Source organism: Borostomias antarcticus, assembly GCF_949987555.1.
Source record: "Borostomias antarcticus genome assembly, chromosome: 25".
NCBI lineage: Eukaryota > Metazoa > Chordata > Actinopteri > Stomiiformes > Stomiidae > Borostomias > Borostomias antarcticus.
Window position 1 is genome coordinate 801241 of NC_140258.1, and position 21260 is coordinate 822500.

General features: G+C 46.1%; 1 protein-coding gene across 1 annotated transcript in view; it reads left to right on the top strand.

Moving 5' to 3' along the window:
* The window catches only part of LOC311325894 (protocadherin-15-like), a gene marked incomplete at both ends in the record, with an annotated part of 380555 nt that overhangs the window by 64420 nt on the left and 294875 nt on the right, over positions 1-21260 (top strand). The window contains 2 exons of the mRNA XM_084458712.1: positions 2508-2668; positions 6228-6383. Coding sequence (XP_084314838.1) covers positions 2508-2668; positions 6228-6383 — 317 coding nt within the window. The remainder of the gene's footprint in view (positions 1-2507; positions 2669-6227; positions 6384-21260) is intronic.

The following is a 21260-nucleotide window of genomic DNA, read 5'->3' on the forward strand; positions in this document are numbered from 1 at the left end:
TCTCCTGCTTAGGGGGACGGCTGAGAACGAGGCTGGAGCAGTGCTCATATAAACACAACCGATTGTGATACATTTCACAGTACAGCATACTGAGACTGCACTTTGGGAACACAACAAACATGAGACACCAATACAAAATGGTGATGCATCAAGATGCATTGATACTCTTTTTTTAAATAAATTAAAAAAAAAAGTTTTATAATTGCATCGTTGCTCTCTGAATCGGAATCGAATTGTGAGGTGCCAAGAGATTCCCACCCCTGAGACTGCCAACACATACTATACATATCTCTGGAAGTGAAAGCGGAGGGTGGGTGGGTGGGTGTCACAATGGAAGAACAGAAGTGAGGTGTCATTAACCCCCATAAGTGAGGAGCCCTGTTCTCCCTCCGCTTGTAATATCACCAGCCATGTCATTCAAGTTCTTGAAGCAGAACTATTTATGAAAAGGCTGTTTTTCAGATTAAAAATCTGCAATAGCGACTATCCTTGACTTAACATTTGGTTTCTCAAAGATCCAATTTCATTGAAAGCCAGACAGTCAGTGAGTGAGTGAGTGAGTGAGTGAGTGAGTGAGTGAGTGTGAGTGAGTGAGTGAGTGAGTGAGTGAGTGAGTGAGTGAGTGAGTGAGTGAGTGAGTGAGTGAGTGAGTGAGTGAGTGAGTGAGTGAGTGAGTGACTATATAGCATGTTTCACAGACAGGGGTCACAAAGTGCTTCACAAAAACATCAATAAATCAAAACAATGGCAAAAAGCACAAAGACACATAAAACAAAGAAACATAAAAAAACACAGGAGGCTAGACAAAGGCTAGTCTGAACAGATGAGTCTTTAGCTGAGTTTTAAAAGAGTCAACAGAGGCCACAGAAAGTAGGTTCAGTGGAAGGGTGTTCCACAGCCTAGGAGACACAGCTTTGAAGACTCAGACACCTTTAGTTTTTAGCCTTGAGCAGGGGACAGCCAACAGGCCCTGGTCAGACAACCTGAAAGACCTGATAGTGATGTAGGGATGGAGCAGGTCACAGATGTATGCAAGTGCCAGACCATGCAGAGCTCTAAAAGAGATGACCAGAACCTTAAACTGGATCCAAAAACTGATGAGGAGTTATTAAAATGAGGTTAGGATGGGAGTAATGTGACAGGACGTTCTGGACCTAGTCAGTAGCCTTGCAGCAGCATTTTGGACCATTTGTAGACGGCCCAAGGATGCCTTGCTTAGGCAGGTGAAAGGAGAATTACAGTAGTCCAAATGAGATGACAGAGATGATTGATAGATTGATTGAAACCTTTATTTATACTCAGGTGGGCTCTGAGGTGAGGCCACCTCATTTGCAGAGCTGCTGAGTGTACAACACAATAGAACAACAAAACAATGTACAGTGCACTTAGTTAAAAACAGTTACAGCATGTATCATAAAGAAATTAAATCAGTCATTTAAATTCCGTAAGGGGAGGAAGAGCTTCCAACTTTAACTTGGACTGAATTTCATTCCAGGATTTTGGGGCTGCATAAGTGAATGCTGTCCTCTTGATTGCAAGAGGATGAATGCATCCTAGACACACAGAGCCACACATGAGGGAGTGGAAATACAGTAACTCCACTCAGCATCATAGAAGCTCATTGAGAATTAAGAGTCTGTATGATTCTGCAATAAGAATAAACCCAGTTTTATTAAAGCATTAAATTCAGGATGTTATAGGGGGCATTTAAAATAGTCATTAAGATGCCACCATCCTCTTAGCTTTGATAGCTGAATCCCCTACGCCGGAGATGAGAGAGGCAGGTCGTGAGAACATATTGTAACACCAGCATATTATCTCTGGGCCCACTAACCTTGTTCCCACAGGACACCGCACCAAACAAATAACTTCACATGATTCCTCGAGGACAGTGCTAGCTAGTAGATTTGAAGACAGTATTGTTTTTATGGATCATATAACTGCAGGATTGATGTTGCGGATGTGCTGTCTGGGCTCGCTCTCCTGCCTGCTAAGCTTGAGCCATTAGATCAAGTCATTGTCGTGGTCCAAGGGCGATATCTGGGCTTTGAAGTGCCATGCCAAAGCTAGACCATCAGAAGAGCAGGGCTTTCAAACCATCTCCGCTGCGTACGGCTCACGGTCAGGGCACAGAGATGCGCCATTGCTTTGACAAGCCCAAACAGGACAGCGTTGTGCTTTCTCTAGCCAATGCTAAGCCAGCAATTCCTGCTGTCCTTCCAGAGGCTTGTGATCAGAGCCATAGGAGACTACTGTACCGGAGTCACATTCTAATCTTCTGCTGATTAAGAAGCCAAGAAAGGAAAAGCTGAGGATGAAATGCTGCAGCAGATAGGATGGCCCTCAAGGGCCATGATGAGGAATGTGAGAGATGTATGCGGCCGTCTGTGTGCATGTAATCTCATAGAATGTGCACTACTGGCATCCAGTAGATGCAGGCTGAGGATTAGCTGTATGCTTCACCTTAAATACATATTACTGTGTTATGCTGGTTCCTCTGTGTGCAGGCACGGTTCTGGTGGAGAACATGCAGATCAACGGACGAGCCGAGGATCTGGACAGAACCATCTCCCTGACCCTGCTGGACAACTATGACCATTGGGTGATCCTGGACGCCGCCAAGCAGAGGCTGTTCCTGAACAGCACTGGGAGGACTCTGGATAGGGACGTGAGTCATTTCATATTTGCAGTTTCACATTTTTACATTTTTTACATTTAGCAGACACTTTTATCTCAGGCGACTCACAATGAGCACATTTGTCCAGAGTGAAGCAACGGTCCGTACCAGTCACTGTCCATAAAGGCTTCAAAATGAGCAAGTGCCAGCACCAGTCCCAGTGCTAGAGAAAGGAACAGAACCAATCAGGATCATGCTGAAGGCCAGCAGTCCCAGTACTAGGGGTTGTTGCATTGTCACTCGCTTGGTAGCTCGGTAGCTCAGTAGTGTCCTTTGTTGCTGACTGGCATCTCTCTGTTGGCACCACAAGAGGGCAGTAGTACCTCCACCCAAATCTAACGTTATGACGTTATCACTCACCTAGACCCAATGAACACTGTCAGAGAAAGCAACAAACACGAGCAAGCCGTCTAGTAATTGTTGTTATATTTTTTTCAGGCGAGAAAGTAAGCATGTAGATTCCCAATATGTGGTCAGTTTCAAAATAGCAGCTGTTGACTTTTCCAGAGTTCACTGGCAGGGTCTGCCAGCCTGTCCAGTCGAGTGTGCTTGCATCCAACACCATGGATTGTTTGATTACGCATGCAGTACTACTGGTATTGTTTTGGGGCGATTATTTATTTCCCAACTCCCAAGTTAGAGCTAGCAAACAGACTGGTATGTGAAGAGGCAAATCCTGGATTTGTATCCCATCATGGTGCGTCCTGTCCTCGCATTTCAACTTGCAATGAATGAGCTAATTGAGGCTATGACTGACAGGGACATTATCACTCGCCTAGACCAAACGAACCGTCACATCATGTCCCGCAGTTCAACTCGCAATGAAGGTGTAATGGTAGCAGCCAGGCCACAGGGTTCCTGAAAAGGTACTGAAACTAACGTTACAATGATTCCTGTAATGTTAACTGCATCAAAATAGCTAATGTTACAGGATTCACCAGTGTAACGTTAGCTAACTTTAGCCACCAACAGCTACCGTTATGTTACTGTATGGCAGCTGCTAGTTGTGAGCTTGTGAGCTAATTGGCTATTACGGTTTTATTGTGCTGGATTAGCATTGGAAGCTTTGGAACTGATGTGTCCAGGTGACAAGACCTATCTGGAGTTAGCAGACGTTACAGTGCATGTTTACTAGACCAGATCTATCTGGAGTTAGCAGACGTCTCAGTGCATGTTTACTAGACCAGATCTATCTGAGTTAGCAGACGTTACAGTGCATGTTTACTAGACCAGATCTATCTGGAGTTAGCAGACGTTACAGTGCGTGTTTACTAGACCAGATCTATCTGGAGTTAGCAGACGTTACAGTGCATGTTTACTAGACCAGATCTATCTGGAGTTAGCAGACGTCTCAGTGCATGTTTACTAGACCAGATCTATCTGGAGTTAGCAGACGTCTCAGTGCATGTTTACTAGACCAGATCTATCTGGAGTTAGCAGACGTCTCAGTGCATGTTTACTAGACCAGATCTATCTGGAGTTAGCAGACGTCTCAGTGCGTGTTTACTAGACCAGATCTATCTGGAGTTAGCAGACGTCTCAGTGCATGTTTACTAGACCAGATCTATCTGGAGTTAGCAGACGTTACAGTGCGTGTTTACTAGACCAGATCTATCTGGAGTTAGCAGACGTCTCAGTGCATGTTTACTAGACCAGATCTATCTGGAGTTAGCAGACGTCTCAGTGCGTGTTTACTAGACCAGATCTATCTGGAGTTAGCAGACGTCTCAGTGCATGTTTACTAGACCAGATCTATCTGGAGTTAGCAGACGTTACAGTGCGTGTTTACTAGACCAGATCTATCTGGAGTTAGCAGACGTCTCAGTGCGTGTTTACTAGACCAGATCTATCTGGAGTTAGCAGACGTCTCAGTGCGTGTTTACTAGACAATCTTGTCTTTCGCGTGCCCCCTGCGATTGACTCGCTTGTGGGCGTTTCACTTCCTGTCACCCGTTGCCATTATCAGTTGACTCAGATGTTTCTGTAGGATTGTTAATATGCCATTTTATTACGTTTTAATGTCATTTCAGGTGAGAAAGTAAGGATGTAGATTTTCAATGTGGTCAGTTTATCTAAATACTGTAAGCCCTGACTTCCTGGCCAAGGTTTGTTTGCCTCTAACCCTCACCCGATTGGACATGCCTGCAAAATTCGCCTGGAATCTGCATAGAATAGACATCCATCCTTGGATACACATTTGAAGCGTCTAGACTTCGCACATCGCAAGCGAATACATCTCCACCAGAACTGATTGTGCGCCCCCCCATTGGTTTTGAATTGGTTTGAGATTATCAGGTCACATCAGTTGTGCTTGTGGACACGACCTGTTAGATCTCATGTCATTTCAGTTCACTGCTATGTTGATAACCTGGTTCTGTCCTACTAACCAGTCTAGTTTAAACATGGTTTCTCAAACTACTTCAATAATGAGGGCTATTATTCGTCATGCTGTGTTCCTGTGAGCGACCACAGGGCTGAGAGAGAGATGATAGAATCCATTCAAGTCATCCTGGTAGAGATTACAAAATGACAGGTTCCATCAGATACGAGGGAATCCGTTCTCTACAAAGGTATCCCATCATCGCTGATCTGCTAGATTTCTTTTACAGCTCAAATCCTTTGGACATGTGTAAACACTTGTATCAAAACAGCTGGCTTTTGAGATAGGCTGCTCCACAATCACCTTCTAGGCCTACCTACCAGGGTGTTGGGGCGAATAGGCCTAGCTACCAGGATGATGGGGCGAATAGGCCTAGCTACCAGGATGATGGGGCGAATAGGCCTAGCTACCAGGATGATGGGGCGAATAGGCCTAGCTACCAGGATGATGGGGCGAATAGGCCTAGCTACCAGGATGATGGGGCGGATATCACACAGAGGCATTCCTGACCAGGCATACTATCTTCGTCTCTTTGCTCTGAAAGGCAAGGTTTCATTTCCTCTGTAGTCCAGGTGCTCTGCCGTGTGTTTGGATGTGTTTGAGGCTGTTCATACAGTACACAGATGATTATGTTAGGATGCCAGGAGAGGAATGGAGGTAACTGGCATGTCTTATGACGGAAGGAAAAAAAGAGAAAATAAACTTGTTTTATCCTGGTTGCTTTACTTATATTAGTGGGATGTTTTTTTTCTACACAACAATAATTGTCTGGTTGAGCTTCATCATTGTCGATTTCATTTCTTTTTTTCAGTGTAATTGTATTTGTATAGCACCATTCATACAAATCAATGTAGCACATAGTGCCTTACATAAAGAGATGGATACAAATATGAATCATGTAAACACAATGAGAACGGATTTAAAATAAATTAAATTAAAAGAATTAAAAAATAAATACATAAAATAGAAGGATCCACATAATCACTTTCTCCCTCCCCTCTCTCTCTCTCTCTCTCTTTCCCTTTCCCTCTCTCTCTCTCCCTCCCTTCCTCTCTCGCCATCTCTCTCTCCTTCCCTCCCTTCTTCTCTTTCTCCCTCCTCTCTCTTTCTCTCCCTCCCTCCCCCTCTCTCTCTCTCTCTCTCTCTCTCTCTCTCTCTCTTTCTCTTCAGCCCCCTGGCTACATCACTACCATCGTGGTGCAGGTGCAGTGTACCAATGAATTGGTTGGCACCGTGATTCTGCATGAGGTCCGCATCGTGGTGAGAGATCGCAATGACAACACGCCTCGTTTCCAGCAACCACGCTACTATGTAGCCATCAATGAGGTGAGGACGGGGGGGGGGGGGGGGGGGGGCTCCTCAGGATGTGAGCTTAGACCACAGTCCACCAATGGGTTTTGACAGTCTTATGGAAGCTATGAGAGAGAGGTCAGCTCTGCTCCTGCTAGACTGCTTGCCAGGCATCCTGTTATCCAGTGGTCAATTTCAGATGATCTCATCCTAACACATTCAGAGTGCTGGTCAGTGTGAACCAGGGTGCACCTGCAGACCGTGCATGAATTCCGAGGTGTGAATACTACAAACAGTAGTACAGTAGTACAAGACCCAAATGTGTATAAAAAATACAATCCAGAAATATGGCTCTATAGTTCTATTCACGGACGTGCACAGATAGACACGTGGTGGTGCTAGAGCACCTGCCCTTTGCCCTCTGGACAAGGCAAGTGCCCTTTTGAAAGTTACTTTTTTAATTCATTTTTTTTACAGTGTAAGCCTAGCCTACTGTATGTGGCCCATGGTGACATCGATCAATTGTCGATTAAAAGCGTGTAATAATAATCCCCCAAAATGCGTTGTAATTTTGCAAGACCCACCCCCACACACACACACACGCGTGCCCGCGTGCCCGCGTGCCCCTCCCTCTCTTCCTTTGTCAACGGTAAAAGCGAAAAGCGGACACAAACGGAGGCGCTGCAGCAGCACTGCACACAGCACACACACCTCCTCCCTGCACACAGCACACACACCTCCTCCCTGCACACAGCACACACACCTCCTCCCTGCACACAGCACACACACCTCCCCTGCCCTCTCCCCATCCAGAGAGATGAGCAGCACACACACACACACACCTCCCCCCTGCCCTCTCCCCATCCAGAGAGATGAGCAGCACACACACACACACCTCCTCCCCCCTGCCCTCTCCCCATCCAGAGAGATGAGCAGCACAGCACACACACACCTCCTCCTCCCTGCCCTCTCCCCATCCAGAGAGATGAGCAGCACACACACACACACACCTCCCCCCTGCCCTCTCCCCATCCAGAGAGATGAGCAGCACACACACACACCTCCTCCCCCCTGCCCTCTCCCCATCCAGAGAGATGAGCAGCACACACACACACACACCTCCTCCCTGCCCTCTCCCCATCCAGAGAGATGAGCAGCACACACACACACCTCCTCCTCCCTGTCCTTTCCCCATCCAGAGAGATGAGCAACACACACACACACACCTCCTCCCTGCCCTCTCCCCATCCAGAGAGATGAGCAGCACACACACACACCTCCTCCCCCCTGCCCTCTCCCCATCCAGAGAGATGAGCAGCACACACACACACACACCTCCTCCCTGCCCTCTCCCCATCCAGAGAGATGAGCAGCACACACACACACCTCCTCCCTGCCCTGTCCCCATCCAGAGAGATGAGCAGCACACACACACACACACACCTCCTCCCCCCTGCCCTCTCCCCATCCAGAGAGATGAGCAGCACACACACACACCTCCTCTCCCCATCCAGAGAGATGAGCAGCACACACACACACACACCTCCTCCCTGCCCTCTCCCCATCCAGAGAGATGAGCAGCACACACACACACCTCCTCCCTGCCCTGTCCCCATCCAGAGAGATGAGCAGCACACACACACACCTCCTCCTCCCCCCTGCCCTCTCCCCATCCAGAGAGATGAGCAGCACACACACACCTCCTCCCTGCCCTCTCCCCATCCAGAGAGATGAGCAGCACACACACACACCTCCTCCCTGCCCTCTCCCCATCCAGAGAGATGAGCAGCACAGCACACACACCTCCTCCCTGCCCTCTCCCCATCCAGAGAGATGAGCAGCACACACACACACCTCCTCCCCCCTGCCCTCTCCCCATCCAGAGAGATGAGCAGCACACACACACACCTCCTCCCCCCTGCCCTCTCCCCATCCAGAGAGATGAGCAGCACAGCACACACACACCTCCTCCTCCCTCCCTCCTCCCTCCCTGCCTCCTCCCTCCCTCCCTCCTCCTCCCTGCCCTCTCCCCATCCAGAGAGATGAGCAGCACACACACACACCTCCTCCCTGCCCTCTCCCCATCCAGAGAGATGAGCAGCACACACACACACCTCCTCCTCCCCCCTGCCCTCTCCCCATCCAGAGAGATGAGCAGCACACACACACACCTCCCCCCTGCCCTCTCCCCATCCAGAGAGATGAGCAGCACACACACACACCTCCTCCTCCCTGTCCTCTCCCCATCCAGAGAGATGAGCAGCACACACACACCTCCTCCCCCCTGCCCTCTCCCCATCCAGAGAGATGAGCAGCACACACACCTCCTCCTCCCCCCTGCCCTCTCCCCATCCAGAGAGATGAGCAGCACACACACCTCCTCCTCCCTGCCCTCTCCCCATCCAGAGAGATGAGCAGCACACACACACACCTCCTCCTCCCTGTCCTCTCCCCATCCAGAGAGATGAGCAGCACACACACACCTCCTCCCCCCTGCCCTCTCCCCATCCAGAGAGATGAGCAGCACACACACCTCCTCCTCCCCCCTGCCCTCTCCCCATCCAGAGAGATGAGCAGCACACACACCTCCTCCTCCCCCCTGCCCTCTCCCCATCCAGAGAGATGAGCAGCACACACACACACACCTCCTCCTCCCTGCCCTCTCCCCATCCAGAGAGCCCGAGTGATGACAGCTAACCAGCCAGGTAACACATAAACCAAACCAGTGTATTGTTTGCCCCCTAAGACTCAGTTGCCAAACTATAACTTGCATTTATTTGTCTCTGTTGTGAAGTAAGTCTCATACAGCGCCAAACAGCTGAGCATAAATTAGCCGACTGCCCACCTGCTTAACAAGCTAGCTAGTCATAATCAATTAATGGATTTAACGTAATGATGACCACCACACGACCAATGTTGGTAGAATGTGTTGTTGGTACAGCATGTGAAGCTTAAGCTATCAGTATACTTAAGCTGAATATTGAGTATTATGTAGTAACCTTAAGCTTACAGGGCTGCCAAGTCTCACGTATTGAGTGTGTCGGCCGAGCTACACCAAGCCTTTTCACGCGCGTCTCGTCAGCAGGTCAGCGGGAATTAACGCGTGTCCGCGTGCCCTCTGCGTTCTCATCTGCTTGGGCCGGCCCAGAATGGGATGCAGCTCGGCTTGGCATAGGGGTTCCTGGAGCTCTGTAGCCTGGCTGTACGATCGCAAACTTGTGAACAAAATAAATACCACATACGAGCAAATATAACCTGCTCCGCTATAATGAAACTGTTAAAACTAAGATGCCTGGATAAATAATTGTTTTTTTTCGAAACGATATATTTGATAGAATTGTGATTTGATGGCAGGTACTTCACAATGCTAATGCAGGGACATGCAATACAGCGGGGAGAGCAAAAATCCACATCAATGTGTAATACCCTCTCCTGATTGGACACTGCTACGCGTAAATTAGCATAAAATAGGATGGATGTCTATTTTATGCAAATTAGCTTGCGACTCCGCGACGCACCGCCAGTGCGTTTTCCCCGCGACCGGAAGATCATTCGACGCAAACGCTCTCCATTGGTTTTGAATTGGACGCGGAAATTGACGCGAGTGACAGTTGACCAGTGGGGATGGGCCCATACTGGTGTAGCTCAGACAATTCCCGCGCGGGATTATATTCACGGACTGCGCGTGCGTATCTTGGTGTAGCTCGGCCGTCACGCCACACTTTACAGTTCTCACGCGGAGAAATGAGCAACCCCTACATACTACAGGCCCGTAGCCAGGGGTGGATCGGGTGGATCGAACGAATCGAACAGGGTAAAAACCCCCAACAACTCGCGCGACAATCAAAAATCTCTGTCAGCACCCCCCCCTCCCCCCACCCCGTCAACAACTCGCGCGACAATCAAAATACAAATTATCTGTCAGCACATCCCCCCCCCCCCCGTCAACATCTCATCTCAAGGTGCCCTCATTTTTCACTGAGCACCTGCCCTCCAAAATGTCTGTGCACGCCACTGGTCCTATTCTTCCCTTCCTGTCAGTCTCTGTTCTCCCTCTTCTTCCTGCGGTACACTTCCTGCATGCTTATCCTGTCAAACATAGTAATAACATAGTAATAACATAGTAATAACATAGTAATAGCTATTCCACGCATGTTAGGCTGCAGCTCCCTGAGACAAGGCAGCAGGAGCCAAGGCAGAATGTGTGATTCATGGATGCCTGCACACCAGCCAGCATTTCAGCAGTGCATTCTGGGGTTTACTGTATGTGTCTGCGTCATGATACAGATGTCTGCATGTGTGTGCAAATCATGGAGATCATCTCACCAGAGCTTACCTCTGATGCCTGTGACAGATATAATAATATGATTTTGTTCACAAATTCAATTTATTTTGGTTGGTTGTATTGGAAACAAAAGTGCTGATTGTGAGTCAGTGCCAGGCCAGACAGAGAGCACAGCTGCATAACAGATTCTCAGTTAGGTACTGCTCTGTGTAGAATCCTAACTGCGCCCCCATCCAAAACACAGCAGGGCACACATCCACTTCCCTCCGGTATAGCATGCCCCTTAACTCATTCATTAGGTCGTCCTCAGACGAGCTTGACAGCGAAGTCTCCAATCCTCTCGGTCGTCCATACATCCAGCCAGTTCTGCAGAACTCTCCCCTCCTGGCTGGGAGTTCATGATGTCTGTGGCAGTGGCCAGCAAGTTTCATCCTCCTGGATGCCACTTTCTCACTCAGCTTTGGTAGCCCCTCATACAGATGCTTGTTGGTAACATGCTTGTTCTGGTTGACATTTAGCACCACAAGCAGCATTCTGGTGTAGCACCCATCCAGAGACTTCTGCAGGGTGGGCTTCAGGGGCCACGTTTCACAGCCCTATAGGAGGACAGACTCCACGGTCGCATGGAAGAAGCTCAGTTTGATGTGTCAACGGAGATTGGAGTTCCACACACTATTCATGCCATTCAGGGCCCTCCATGCCAGCGCTTTTCTCACCTTAAGGTCCTGTTCTGATGAGTTGACCCAGGAACCCAGGTTGGTGGTCCAGGGAGGTGTTGTAAGTGATTGCCTCGGTCTTCTTTGTATTCAACCTGAGGCCAACCCTGGAACATTCTGCCTCTACTCTGTTCAAGAGCTCCTGTGCCTGCTCTACACAGTTGCATAAAAATAAAAATCTTCTTGCACACGCTGGTCACCTTTGCAGTTTTTATTGTCGACGTTTCTGTCTACATTATCTTTCTCAAGACATTCAAAACTGCAAAGGTGACCAGCGTGTGCAAGAAGCTTTTTATTTTTATGCAACTTGATACTTTGGGGATCAGCCTCTTAGCACCGCTAGAGTGGTGTGCGTGTGACCTGCTTCTAAACTGCTCCACACGGTTGGACATCAGACAGATGTCATCTGCATAGTCCAGGTCTGCGAGGACTACAGAGGGGTTTCTTCTAGACTTCCTAGGTGTTATTATGAAGCTTAGCTCCTGCTCCTGCCCACTGATGGCTTTCCTAAGCGCGTAGTCCAGGGCTACAATGAAGAGGAAGGGGGCAAGAGTGTCCCCCTGTAGCACTCCTGCTAGGATGTCCAACTCCTCACTGTTGCCATCCGGGGTTACCACTCTGGCTCTTGTGCCCGTGTACGTGGCCTCTATGGCCTGGAGTAGGTTAGGAGGGACCCTGTAGGCCTTACAGATTTTCACCATCACGCCTCTGTGTATTGAGTCAAATGCTTTTTTGAAATCAATAAAACACAGGACTGCTGTGAGGTTGTTCCTTTTCACCTCCTCGATGATCCTCCTTAAGGCCAGGATGTGGGCTACGGTGGTCCTTCCTTTTCTGAAGCCATTGTGGTCGTCCCTCAGGTGAGGGTCAATGGCATCTCAAATCCGGTTTAGTATCATGTGGTTGTACATTTTTGATATCTCCAGATTTCGGCACCGGGATGATGTTGGAGAGGGACCATATATTTTATTTAATTTATTTTTATTTAACTTTTATTTATACAGGTAAAAAACACATTGAGTTCAGAAGACTCATTTACAAGTGTGACCTGTTCACAATCATTCAACACTCGTTACACTAAATTACAAACAACAGGACAGAATTACAAATAAAACATACAGGACTATGTGTAACAATAACAACAATAAAAGTCGGAAGTCTAAAAGTGCAAAGTGCATGGGGGATGAGAACAGGGGAGAGTTATCTTAGAGTGCAAGAACATGACATTGGCACACTCACTAAATCAGGCAATAGTCGCTTAAACCTTGTGAGAGAGATCAAATTGGACAACTTAAGACTCAGCTGTAAGGAGTTCCAAGAGGAAGGGGCTGCATATGAAAATGCTCTTTTGCCTCTCTCAGTACGGACCAGGGGGATGGAGTACGTTATGATGTCCTGAGAACGAAGGCCGTAGGTGGAGTGTTTGCGCGAAAGGAGAGTAGATAAGTAGGTGGGAAGCAGACCAAGAATGGATTTGGCTTGGATATCAGGCTTGATATTTCCTATCAGAGCTTGGTTGCAGATTTTCAATATGATGTTGTCGAGATCACAGTTGTTAGGGACCTCTGGGGGGATGCTATCTGGCCCAGCGCTTTTCCCTTGCTTCAGAGCCGACTTTGCTGTGGCTGGATAGATAGCTAACTGGATAGATAAAGGTTACATAAAAATACACACGGCACACTCTTTTGACTGCCATGACTGTGAGCTACTGTAAGATTTGGTACACAGACCGCTGTAAATGAGTCAGGGTCAATCAGGGTCAACTCCAGGAAGCGGGCCAGGAAGATTGCGGCCGACCCCTCCCACCCCGGCCACTCCCCTCAGGTAGGAGGCTGCGGTCCATCAGGACCATGTCCACACGCCACAGAGGCCTGGCCATCAGCCTCATCAACAAGGCCTGTGTGCCCCTCTGACTTCCCCCCCACCCTCCGCCCGCCCCGGACCCCCGCCACCACTGAGAGACACTTGCACATGACCACTGAACAGTACTATATAAGATGCATCGCACTCACATATCAAGTCACACACACATATACGCATACACACACTCACATACACATACACACACTCACATACGCATACACACACTCACATACACATTACACTCTGCTCACTGACTGCCCTACTTTTTGTATATATTTCTCTTATGGTAGCTTATCCTTTTTGCACTAGCATTTTTAGTTGCTCTTTGCACTGTCCTGTCTCGTCCCCGCACCCTGTCCAATGTTGTCTCCATGTTATGCACTACGACCAAAAAGCAAATTCCTAATATATTGAAAAACTGCATGGCAATAAAACAAATTCAATTGTGATTGTGATATGCAGCCTCTTCCCCTGCGGTGAGCAGAGCAGGGTCCACAGAGACCCACCAGAGCTCCCTGTATCAGCCAGAGACCCACCAGAGCTCCCTGTACCAGCCAGCGGGGGCAGGGCCTATCATAGAACATAATAATTATCAGTTGCACGCATTATTTTAATCCTGCAATAATCAATGAAAGGAGAGATACCATGATAGGCCTGTAGGCGTGTTGATCTTAACAGAATTCCTGTCAATAAACATATAATATCCAATATTGGATGTTTCTCATTCATTTAATGAAAACAATCAGAAAGGGAAATCATGGTTGCTCTGTGGGAAACAATTGTCAAGTTCTCTGATCGCCATGGCAGCAGGCAGTACCGTCTCGCATGCAAAATAAACATTTCTAAGGTAACAGCGAGCTCCACCAATCAGAGATGTTGCTATTACACTTTATTATAGTGGGTAGTGTGGTATTGCTCTATAACATTGTGAATAAAATGTAGGGAAGTCCCGATACCGATCCCTGGATCGGATCGGGGCCGATCTAGGCCTTTTCAGCTGGATCGGTATCGGCCGATCCAATTTAATTTCAAGGTCGATCCATTTCATTTTTATTACTTCAAAATAATAGCCTAAATAAACGGGTTAACACACATTATACCATAGCCTGGGTTAATACTCTTTTCTGATTGGCCAGCAGACGTGTGTTAAAACGCACATGTAGTTCGGCTGAAGTTTAATTACCGATCTAAATTAATGCACCGGCTTTGACAGCAACCCAAATGAGCTCATCCCATAGCCTGCTGTACCATTGCTAGCTAGCCATTAACGAAGTGTTGGATACTGCATATTTGCTGTGCAACACATACATTGTCCAGTTGTCAAATCTATTTGCCAACAAACTCTTTTTGATAGCCAGACACCTCACTGTCCCCAAATCAAAAACTGTTTTTTCACTTGGTGTTATAATGTTAGCCTATCACTTTATAACGTCAGTCTGAGAGTTGCAGTAAAAGAAGCCAGACGTATCTGACGATCTGAATACCTTTGTTTACTTCATAGAACTCAATGTAGCATTTGGATCTGAACTAAAAGAACAGCAGATATAGCCAGTATTATCTCTAAGGGAAGTCTATTTTGTAGCACCATCTTTTTCATGCAATTTACTTCTTTAGCTAAGATTGAAATTACTTGGTATTATGCGTTCATGTGTCATGCGTTCATGAGAGAAATAATATACCGAAAACAAATTGAAAATTCAAGACAGCTCTATGGTGTCTAGTTTGATTGCTGATGAATTCCCTGCATTTGAGTGTGATCAACCTTCTCAATCCTGGAAATTAAATGAGCAAGATAACAGCCATATGACCCTGTTGCAATTTAAAGTTGAATACGCTATTTCCCTATAGCTAAAAAATACGCCATGTGGAATGGCTCTCTGAACCTTAATTTCACATCTCATAAATATGCTTAAAACATTAATTTGTCCTAATCTATGTGTTGTATCTGAAAATATTAATACATGCTGTGATATATTGAAGAGGTCACTTCAAATTGTTTAAATCGCTTTTTAAGTTCAGCCCTATGGATGCAATTCTGTTAGGCTTCATTTTAATACTTGGTTGATGTAGTTAGGTGCAGGGCAGTTAAACACAGTTAAACACAGTCCCCTGAGAATAGTCTGGAACAGCTCTACAAAGATCAACTTTATAATTATGAATTTTCAATACTTGTATACCCACTCTAAACTAAACTCCAGTCACAGTTTCAACAGTATAACCTGGAAATCTCTGTTGCTTTCAAATCTTATATATGCAGAATGCAGTATTTTCCATCCATCTTCATCTACCGTATAGACCCAACAGTCAAGTGGAGTGCAACATTCAAATAGGACAAACGCTTGTCCACGTTGCCATAACGATCCTGGGAAGGAGGTGACAGGCAAGGTCACTTCTTTCAATAGCTCCTCCTCAGAGGAAGCCACAGTGTGGTGGCCCAGGATTGTGCTTTGCTGAAGTGGTGGTCAGAGTTGTCATCCTGACAGCAATGAGGAAAAGGTAGTGTGTTATTCTTTGTCTGATTCCTCATCTGAGGAGACCAGAGAGTGAGCTTTCACCCTGGTGGTGACACAGGGTATTGCATCTTGGTTGTTGGAATCCTTGGGCCGGGTGGCCTCGTCCTGGTTTGGAACCAGCCTGCAGTGGCTGGCGTGTACCCACAAAGTCCTCTCGGCTACGTCTGGGTTGGCAGCAGGATCTGGTACGGGCCCAGCCAACGGGCACGGTGGTTTCAGGTCTCCGATCACAACCCACTGGCCTGGTTGGAGATGATGCAGGTCGGCTCTCTCAGGTCGGCAATGTCTTTGAGAGACATGGGAGGAGAGACCTGTGAATCCACAGATGAGAGAGACAGCATAGACAAAACAGGAGAGCAAGAGGAGAGCGCCGCAGCTTTAGCAGCGGAGTTAGCAGCCATACTACCGATGGACACAGGATCAGAGGTTTCAACAGGAGCTTGGCCTTTGCCCACTATTTTAAAATATTACACATTAAGTTTCTTCTTCAGCTCTGCATCTTGTTCCTTCAACTACTTTCTAATTTCCTTCAACTACGTCCTCATTACCTTCAATACAACTTCCTCACTACCTTCAATTCAACTTCTACTAATCTGTTTCATTAGCAACGACCAGTTAACGTGATAACATCCTTCACTACCCCTGTTTTTTGAAACATGATCTGGTCAGTGTGCTAATTTGAAAACATCATGAAAGCATGGAAGATGCAGTATAGGTTATGCTAACTATGAAATGAGCATTCATTCAAAATCAGAGTGAGAGAGGAGAATATCTGAGAGGTTTGAGCGTGGCTTATTTGATCTCCTTCACTATGTTGACAGTCATGTTTCTCCGCCTTCTGGAGGAGGAAGCAGAGTTAAGAACAGTGCATCTTTGAAATGTACGGTCAACAGTTCATTCTATTAAAGCAGTAGCCACGCTGTGTGTAGGTGCGATGTAAAAGAAGAATAGACACAACATGCAGGACATGGACAAAACAGCGTGCGCAGTGCTACTAGGTCTAAAACATAGCGCCAGTGGTAGCTGCCACTGATTTCAAGTAGGACCCAAGTCCTCTTAACAGAGTCAAGTCTTTTTGGAGTCAGAAATACTTAAACAGGGTGTGTTAGTCATTGTTAGAGCCAGTCGGGCTCGTCAGTCCATGTAATCTTGTCAGGGGGAGCTAGCTTTTGTCTAATAAGGGTTATGTCTGCAAAATCAGGGATAGACTCTGCAGTAGCCTAGTCCCAAGCAGTGCATTTTTATTTATTTATTTATTATTATTACGTGACCAAGGTAATTAACCTGCTCACGCACCAATTAGATTTAGTTCTTAGAAATTCCATGTCCATTTCCTAAAATAAAACAACACATTCGTGTCATCAAACCATGAGTCCTTGTTTCTAACAAGAAATTGATCATTTAAAAAGGGGAGCGCCAACACATTATGTAAAACAACGCCCTCTAAGGGTGAAAGCAAAAAAATTCCCTGAAATCAGGGTGAACAAATGGAAAAAAATGCATTACTCAAACCAAAATAACATTAAATGAATAGCTTCATATGCGGATTCAAAGTCTGAACAAATATAATTTATCTAAACCGTTCTCAAAAGAACACTAGGGGTGTTGTAAGTTGAGCTCTTAATTTCAATAACCACATTTCTGCGTTTGAGGACAGAGAGTTATGAGCACGCTCAGGACGTGATAGTTCCTTGGGTCTGACAACCGCTTGGTTACTATTCTTAAATCTAGTCTAGATCATATCTATCTCTTACCCACAGTCAGTCGGGCAACGTGGGGGTGAGGTGTTTGACCAGCGTCCCACGAACCAAGGTGTCAGCCCATCTAAATGGGAAGTCGGTTACCCCGGTTGTATCCAATTCCTGGAGCAGCCTTCATCTCCCGTCCCGTGCCTGTGTCTACTCTGTAAACAAACTTCAGAAATAATACGTGACACATTTGTTTTACCATGCAGCTGTCTCTGTGGGCCGTCAGACGCACAGACAGAGCTGCATGGGCAGTTTACATACAATAAAAGACAGACAAAATAAAAGACAGACAAAATAAAAAGACAGTCAAAATAAAAGACGTTTCAATTTCTCATCACCCTTGTGGGTAACACCAGGTCTTCTTAGAAATTATGCGCCGGAGGCACATAAACATAACAAAATAAATCATAGAAAACAGTTTTGATAAATTTGAGTCATGTCTTTTTTTCTTTTTTTTTCAGTATTTCAAGAATATGTCCAATTTGCTAAAGGCCATGAACCATGATAATGTAGTGTGGCGGCTTTACCTTCTTAGGTTGGATGATATCAATTCCGTTGGAGTCACACCTCCGAAAACTAGTTTGCAAAGCAGATCTGAGCATATTAAGTTACGTGAATTGAGTGTGAAGTTAGCATCATCTAACACAACTTTAATTGGCAGTCATGTCAAATTATTAAAATACTTGCGATTCCAACCGGTTTGGCATTTATCCGGTAGTCCAGGAACGACAGTTGTCTGTAAAACTCAGAACCAATGAATGTGCATCTGAAATCAGCTATAACATGAAATCTTAAACAGATCAAAAAAAATTTAGTTAACAAAATTGGGTCGTTAGACAATATGTATCAGACTAAGATATTGGCAAATATGAATTTTTTTTTTTCTTTCTCTTACCTTTTCCCTTCCCCCCCCCCTGTCACGTACACCCTCACTCTTCCTACACTTTCCCTACTGAAATATCTATCTTTTCTAGTCAGAATCCACCATCCTGTGGAGTATTAACAGAAGACTTTTGAAATTTAGCGTATAGTCTACATGTCCTCTGTAAATGTCCTCTGCGGTTGCAGAAATAACAACGCTGATCAGATTTGTAACCCCTGCTGTTTCGTTGTGAAGATACCTGATTATCTCTATAGCCTCCATCTTGTTTTTTCTGTCCCCCCATCGGTAGTTGCTCAGTGCGAGCGTTGTTGAAATACCTAAGCTGTGCAGCTTGTAGTCTCACAGAGTCCCTTTTTATCTCAGCTTCACGTTGTTCACTTAGCAGACGGATTATTGGCAAGCATAGTTTACCAAACTCATTAACCAGATGTTCAACAGAATCAGCAGATCTAAGATAATAACCTGGACGGTCATCTTGTGAGTTAGAAGCAGAAAAAAAGGGATGGGGCAGAGACTGTGAAGTGGCAAAGGGGTGATCAGGGGTCACAGAGACACCAACTGGCGGGCGAGACACAGCAGGAGGGTATGACACAGGGAAAGCAACCATATGGTCAATGGAAGAGGGCCCAGAGGGAGGGGTGTCAGAAGAGTAATAACCTAGGGGGGCCGATATTTCAGACATCCTTGTTTGGGGTAAGGGGGCTCCAAAAATAGTACAAGTTAACGGCAAGGGAGTTATCTGAGACATAGGAAGCGCAGGGGTGACAGATGGCTGAACAACAGGAAGGGACGTAACAGGAGCAAGGGACGTTTGGACAGGAGGTGTTAGAACAGGAAGGGGGGCCTCATGCATAGGGCCTGGAGCGGGGGCTGGTTGAGCCTGGGGGCCTGCCACGTGTGAATCAGGAAACAACCTACATGTGCTTAGCAGATCATCATTATCTGATAATAAGTTATGTGCAGTCGTCTCCCAGACAGAAAAGTGAGACCAGTTAATGTGGTTCTTTGGCTTCTTCCCTAACTTAGTTAATTCAAATTTCTCCAACTGTCCCTTAACTATTCCTAGCAACTTAACAGATAAAGTACCTGACACAGGAGGAAAATCACTATATTTAGCCCATAAATCAATTTGCCCACACACAGTAGGATCATACTTCAATGCCACTACCTTAGCAGCGCCAAGAAAAGGTTCAGGTTTTGGTGTACTAGCAGTAGCTCCCATTTTAAATGGAAATATGAGAACAAAATACAATGTCAAAAGTACAGTAAAAAAAAACTAAACACGTTCACTCAACCAAATCACTGCTGTGCTGAGAGATTTCTTTTTTTTTTTCATTATCCTGTTATATTTTTTCTTCCCTTGTTCAACAAAATGGCTGACTCAGGAGCCAAGACAGCTGTAGAACCAAAATGGTGGACCCACAAAATGGCGGACCATGAGGGAAAACAGGAAGTCTCTCACTTTTTTTTTTCACACAAGCAGCACAACAGGAAGTTAACCACGTGTGCACAAAGTCAGAAGAAAGTACTAACATGTGGGCTAATCAACATCAACTAGCTAGCACGTGGAAGATAGCATTGAAACAATAGAACGAAAACCATCGCTAACAGAGAAGATAGCTAGCTTGGAGCAGAACAAAGACAGAACGCTTAGCTAGAATGCAGCCAGCATGAAAATTAATCACAGAAATGTACACAAACCAAAACCAGCATAAAACCAAACAAGTCACAACCACAGAACGTAGCCAGCACAAAATGAGAACTGTAGCCAGCAGAACCATGGGTTTAACATCAAACATAACAGAAAACAGGACCACAAATCCCAATATAAGACTAACAACCCAGACAAACAGAACTCAAACAAAACGAAACAAACCGAAACCAAAGCCTCCTCGTGTCATGTAAATCATAACACTGATATCCTAACCAACCTCAAAATATAACAAGCCCTTTACAGCGTTATGCCCTTCATAGCACAAGTAAAACAACATCCAACCCTATATAACAGGGTTCCTCCAAGCCACGCAACATAACAGCCCTGATATCAAAATTATACCTTAAAACACAAGGCCTCCGAGTCATGCATCACCATAACCCTGATTAAACCTAAAATAACAAGGTTCTCCGATTCGTGCAACCCCACAAAACTGAATGCAAAACAAAACTAAACGAGGCTTCTTCGAGGTACGGACGCAAATGCTTCGCTAACAAGAAATCCAAACCCTGGTAAATTTACAAGACGTTCTTAAAGCGGGAACGCGGCCAACAGCCAGTATATCATACAAATATATATATACATAGCAAAACAACCAGTTTAACATGCCCTTACAGACCAGCACAGCTACTCTATAAGGCCACACGCGTGAGATGGAAACCGGTTCGAAGAAAACTATAGTCTTAAGTCTATACAGCTGAGCAAACAATGCAGGACCACTATAAGATTCGGCCCCGGAGTCGTTCCGCAACTATAAAGTTGACGTGGGCCCACGTTTCTCCTCCTGAGCTCGCTGAAAAACTGGCAGTCGTCCCGAAAGTGATTTTTTTTTCTTTTTTTCCTCGTCGCCAATTATTTATGTATTTTTATACAATGGTGCTGAATCCAAGACATCCTGAAGGTCTGTGTCCGCAAAAGAGGAGTTCCCTTGTTTCTCATGACGAACTCGATCCAGAACATGGTCCGGTCCAGTGGCTTCATGGGCTGGTCCCGCTGCAGTTTGGAGAGCCTCACATGTTCTTCCTGTAGGACGACTCTTACTACACCACCCTCAGGGCATCCAAGAAGACGTCTCTGTTTAGGGTGGTCATGTCTCTGTTTAGTGTGGATATGTCCCAAGCCCCCAGGATTCTAAATCTAAAGTGAAGCCCTATTGAACCGCGCCATCTTGGCTAAATTTGTAGTCATTTG